The 6,139-nt window shown below is 44.1% G+C and overlaps 1 protein-coding gene across 1 annotated transcript in view; it reads left to right on the plus strand.

The window, feature by feature from the left end:
- LOC103728080 (alcohol dehydrogenase class 4 mu/sigma chain-like) overlaps nt 1-6,139 on the plus strand; it is a 28,261-nt gene that overhangs the window by 10,206 nt on the left and 11,916 nt on the right. Inside the window, 5 exon segments of the mRNA XM_029560251.1 lie at nt 814-915; nt 2,484-2,622; nt 3,293-3,307; nt 3,310-3,376; nt 3,470-3,686. Coding sequence (XP_029416111.1) covers nt 814-915; nt 2,484-2,622; nt 3,293-3,307; nt 3,310-3,376; nt 3,470-3,686 — 540 coding nt within the window.

A 6,139-nucleotide genomic window follows, 5' to 3' on the forward strand; every position in this document is an offset into this window, starting at 1 on the left:
GACCTGTCTGGTCTGTGTCATGTCTGTAGGCATGTCTGCTTACACAAGATAACAGGAAAGAGTCGTGCCAGGCACAATACCACCCATCCCTCCCCAATTGAGACACCTGAAGGGAGTTGTAACATTTTTTGTTATTGGTTTGTGAAATGCTTGCTTTGAAACTATTGGCTGTATAAGTGCGGGCTTTTGTGTAACGGTTGTGGGAGCCTATATAATCTTTACCTAAAATTGCCTCAGGGTTGATTGCTCTAACCAGACCTGCGTGTCTTGGAAGGACGGTCGGCCCCAGCTAGCTGGTTTAATAAAACTCTGCTTGATTTTTGCATCTCCATACTCGTGCATTTGTTCTCCAGAATAGACCCACCGAGTCAAGGACCCTAACACCCCCTGGACAGGTTGTCCTGTATTATATAAGAAAGCAGGTTGAGCATGGGTCAGGGGAGCAAGCCAGTAAGCAGCAGTCCTCCACGGTCTGTGCTCCAGGTTCCTGCCCTGAGTTCCTGTGTTGGCTTCCCTTGATGATGGACTGTATTGTAAGCCAAATAGCTCCAGGCTGGTTTTGGTCAGTGTTTTCATCACAGCAATGTCAAAGCATACTAAGACAATGTCTTACTGTGCCAGTGGTCTAATATTCTCACCTTTGCTACATGATTATAGACAGTAATTAAATACTGGTTTAAATTCTTACAGACAAATGAGCAGTATTTACTGTTTTATAGATTTTTCCCTTGTGAATAAGCAATACATAGATGACAGTTGTTTAAATCTATGTACTGAAATGATACCAAAAGATAACCCTTGCTGATTTCTTAGGTTATTAAGTGCAAGGCATCTGTCCTATGGGAAATGAATCAGCCCTTTTCCATTGAGGAAATAGAAGTTGCCCTGCCAAAGGCTAAGGAATTTCGAGTTAAGGTAAGAAAGGCACTTGGAATACAGAGCCTGTAATGACATCATGTTTGTATTGAGAAAGTCGTTGCTATGAAGTTCTCAAATAAAGAAATGTTTGCAAAGTAATTCTCCCACAAACTCACCCATACTGTTAGGGACATGGTCATAATACTGGTTGTGAAATTAAAAATTTTGTTGTCTGCTAAGAACAGCTGCTAATCTGGCCTATGAAAGATAACATTTGTTGAAGTTTTACTGGTGCAGTGTTTGATAGAAAATTGTTAGTAGTCATGAACAATGAATTATCTTAAAATCTTGCTTGATTATTTATTTATGTATTTAATCATTTGTTTGTTTATGACATGGGGTAATACCTCAAGCACTCTACCACTGAGCTATATCCCTGTGATGGCTAATCCTGGGTGCCAACTTGATTGGATCTGGGATTAACTGAAATGAAAGAGATCTTCTTGATTGGATCATCTGCAGCTGGAAGACACACCCTAAATGTGGATGTTACCTTCTGATGGCAGCCCGTATAAAAGGCCAAGGCAGAGGAGAATGCCAGGCTTCTTGCTGCTTGCCTTCTCTCTCGCTGGTGAGTTCATCTTGCTGCTGTAGATTGAAGACTAGCTGATCTTTTTGGAATTCGTCAGACTTTCAGCACCAGATTGGGATTACTGAGGCATCCAGCCTTGTGGACTGAGTGACTACAGGTTCTCAGCCTCTCCAGTGTGGTGCAGCCATTGTTGGACTACTCGGACTCTATCCTGTGAGCTAAGCTGATAAATCTCTATACATATATATTCATTCTACCGGTTCTGTTTCTTTGGAGAACCCTGACTAATGCAATCCCTATCCTTGTTTTCACTTTTTACTTAGAGACAGGATCTTGCTAAGCTACCCAGGCTGACCTTGAACTCACTTTGTAGGCCAATCAAACCTTGAATTTTGTAATCCCCCTCCCTCAGCTTCCTAAGTAGATGGGTTCACAGACTGTGCCACCAAACTGTCTTGAGGTCACTTTTCATAGAGAATGAGTGCTTCTGTGTGACTGAGAAGCCACAGCTTCCTGCAGCACACCCACTCCCTTCCTTTGAGTGGAGCCTCCACTTGGGGAGGACACCCTCGGAGCAGGCCTCGCTGCTCATCTTCCTTTGCCTCTCTCAGCACTTGAAATGGTAAAACTTCATTCATCATTTATCCCTTTGCACACTAACCCCTCCACCCTTCATTAGGAGAATGCTGGGAAGACCTAGCTGCATAAACCTACTTGTGGGCCAGTCACACACTACTATCATCTACATCCGGGTTCCTCTCGAGGGCCAGCCTCCCTCAAAAAGTCACCAAGATTCCAAGGAGGACAAGAGGCTGCAATATTGAAAGTCCTTAAAGCCAAGGAATTCAACATGGTGGTTTATTTTTAGGTTCAGGCCGTTCTTAGAGTCCATACTATGATGTTCAAAAATGGTAGAGAACAAACCAGAGCAAGTTCTTTATTATCTCACTGGAAGATGATCACCTTAGCTGTGATGCTCTCCTCCTTCTCCTCCTCCTCCTCCTCCTCCTTCTCCTTCTTCTTTTGAACACAGATTTTGGCCACAGGAATCTGTCGCACAGATAACCACTTGATAAAAGGAACAATGCTGTCTAAGTTTCCAGTGATTGAGGGACACGAAGCAGTTGAGGTTGTAGAGAGCACTGGAGAAGGAGTCATTACAGTGAGACCAGGTACTGGCATTGCCTTAGAATAAATAGGCTTTGTTTATTCTATGGAAGGAATAGCACAGCACACACTAGGGATTACCAGAGAGACAACCCGATTTAAGGAGCTACAAGGAAAGTGGATGGTACTGAGTAATAATTTGGCAAATATCATTCTTTAGCAATTACTTTGTAGAACTTGTAAACCTCAGAACACTTTAAAGGAGTTTTTGTGTATAGAAAGAGCATAATTCATACCCATTTCATCTATCTATATTTATGCTTTGTTTTAAAAATATTTTATTATTTTAATTTATGTATGTGAGTGTATTGCCTACATATGTGTAAGTGCACCTGTGCTGTGCAATGCCTGCAGAGGTTAGAAGAGGCCATTGGATTCCCCTGGAATTGGAGTTACAAATGGTTGTTAGCTGTCATGTGGGTGCTAGGAATCAAAACGGGGATCTCTGCAAGAGCAGTCGGTGCCCTTAACCACAAAGCCATCTCTCCAGCCCCATATTTATGTTTTTGAAACATGGTCTCACTGTTTCCAAGGCTGCCTTAAAATTCACTATGCAGTTCAGACCTCAGCCTCTACTATGCCAGAATTACAGGCATGAGTCCCAATGTCCTGCTCAATTCCTATTTTAATGTGAATGAATAACAGCTTACATCACTATAAATGTTTTCCCTCTAGATGATAAAGTCATCCCTCTCTGCCACAGTGTGGAGAGTGCAATGCCTGCAGTAACCCAGATGGCAATCTTTGCATTAGGAGCGAGTAGATGTCAGTCATTTTTTACTCTGATGTTATTTGAGTTTCCTGAGATAGTATGGGGATTGAATTAATCTGTGTATTTGATGTATCAAACAGTCTGACTGGCCATGGAGTATTGGCTGATGGCACTACCAGATTCACATGCAAGGGCAAACCAGTGAAGTACTTCATCAATACCAGCACCTTCACCAAGTACACAATGCTGGATGAGTCTTCTGTAGCGAAGATTGATGCCTTGGCTCCTCCTGAGAAAGTCTGTTTAATCGGCTCTGGATTTTCCATTGGATATGGGGCTGCTGTTAAGACTGCCAAGGTATGAATCTGGGGAGGCTATCTTCTTCCTTCCTTTCAGAAAAGGATTTTCTTGGAATCCTGATGCTATTTGAAAATGAAAAGGTTTGAAAACATACATGCTTCTTAGACTATTGCTATATACTGTCAAATGAACTGGAAGAAAAAGGGGGGAAAGTAGAAATTTTATTTCTAAAAACATGTGTTAGGGTCCGTGACTCAGTGGGTCTCTTCAGGAGAACAAATGCACGAGTATGGAGATGCAAAAATCAAGCAGAGTTTTATTAAACCAGCTAGCTGGGGCCGACCGTCCTTCCAAGACATGCAGGTCTGGTTAGAGCAATCGACCCTGAGGCAATTTTAGGTAAAGATTATATAGGCTCCCACAACCCTTACACAAAAGCCCGCGTTTATACAACCAAAGTTTCAAAGCAAGCATTTCACAAACCAATAACAAAAAAAATGCTTATACAACCAGTAGTTTCAAAGCAAGCATTTCACAAACCAATAACTTCAAAACAAGAAAAATGTTACAACTCCCTTCAGGCGTCTCAATCTGGGAAGGGTGGGTGGTATGTGCATGGTGCAACCCTTCCCTGTTATCTTGTGTAAGCAGACATGCCTATGTGACACGACACAGATCAGACAGGTCAGGCTCCGGGGGCTGCAGCACTTGCCCCTATCTCCGGATGCCTGTGTCTCCAGTTGAGTTAATCAGCTACAAGGAGTAAATTCAACCAAACAGTAAATTCCTCTTTCCTTAACGTTTCCCCCCTTTTTCTAGATCAGACTGAGGAATCTTCCTCAGCAATATCTAAGGCTTGGTATTTCTGGCGAAGGACCAAAAGATGGACAGTATCGATATTTTCCTGAACAAACTTTAGTGGCCTATTTATTATGCAGGCACCAATTATGACTAATAGCAATAGCATAATTAGAGGTCCTGCGACAGCTGAGAGGAGAGTTATAAACCATGGTCTATGCATAAACCAAGACTCAAACCAGCTTTCATTACTTTCATACTCCTTGCGCCTCCTCTCCAGGTCTCTTTTTAACTTGGTCAAAGATTCCCTGACTGCCCCACCTTGTCTACATAGAAACAGCATTTTTCTTTTAAAGCTGCACATAGCCCGCCATCCTTTAAAAATAGGAGATCCAAGCCCCTTCTGTTTTGTAGAACCACCTCTGATAAGGAAGTGAGAGATTGCTCCAGGTCCGACATCGTCTCCCGGAGCTGTTCCAAGTCCCTGTCGATTGCTAGCCTTAGGGCCATGAGCCCTTGCTCTCGCATTACTAGGGCTGCGATTCCTATCCCTGCTCCAGCTATCCCCACGGAGAAGAAAGTTCTGATGATTAAGGCAGTAATGGGCTCCCTTTTCTTTTGGAGTGGACTCTGTTTTTCCTCCCAATAGGAGAGGAGGGATTCATGAGAGTGGTATGAAAGACAGGGCAGAATGGCCACAAGCACACAAAATTCATTATTAGCATTAAATACAGAGGTGGACAGGGCTGGGGTGAGGCCCATTTTTGAAAAGAGCCACCAGCCCGAGGTGGGTATAATCCTGCTCCCATGGGGTGTTATTGCATGAGGAGCATAACTGGCTTTGGGATGTTGGAACTGTGCCTACACACATGCCAGAGGCCAAGACCTGAGCAAGAGTAAGTCCCCATGGTCTCCCATCCCAATAGGTGGGATGAGAGTTGTTGAGAGTATAGGAACTATTTATCCTGATAGCCTCATAAAAGGGTGGGGATCCTGGGCTTCCTCTTCTTTGTGGGCACTCTCTCTTCCAGTGCCCATATCTTTTGCACAGGGTGCACTGTTCCCGCCCTAGTTTAGATGGGCGGGGTCCTGCTATCCGAGGCGGCTCAGGGCTCCCTTTCACTCCAGCCAAGAATATTCTGGCCATCTCCTCCCTCTGCTTCTTTTTCTCTTTTCTTTGAAATTCTCTGTCCCCTTTCCTATTTTTATCCTGCATCTCCCATTCCTCCTTCCTTAGCCTCTCCTCCCTGTCCTCCGGAGACTCCCTAGCATTAAAGACCTTCTCTGTCTGTTGCAGCATCTTTCTAATAGAAATCTCTCCCAGATTGTCCTGCTTATGGAGTTTTCTCCTGATATTGGAGGCTACCTGGTTAATAAAAGAGAGGACTACAGCTGACCTGTGTTCATCTGCCTCTGGGTTTATAGGGGTATATTGCCTGTAGGCATCAAATAGCCTTTCCAGATACACGACTGGGCTTTCGGTTTCTCCCTGAACAATTGTTTTCACCTTAGCCAGGTTGTGGGTCATCTTGCAGCCCTCTGGAGGCCGATCATAAGCGTCTGACGGTAGACTCGGAGCCGCTCCCTACCTTCTGCCATCCCAAAATCCCAATTTGGGCGGGTGAGGGGGAACGCTTCATCGATGGCAGGCTGAAGGGTAGTGGGCCTCCCATTTTCTCCCAGGACATTCTTCCTGGCTTCATTCAGGATGC

Source organism: Nannospalax galili, unplaced genomic scaffold (assembly GCF_000622305.1).
Source record: "Nannospalax galili isolate Female #2095 unplaced genomic scaffold, S.galili_v1.0 scaffold189, whole genome shotgun sequence".
NCBI classification, from domain to species: domain Eukaryota; kingdom Metazoa; phylum Chordata; class Mammalia; order Rodentia; family Spalacidae; genus Nannospalax; species Nannospalax galili.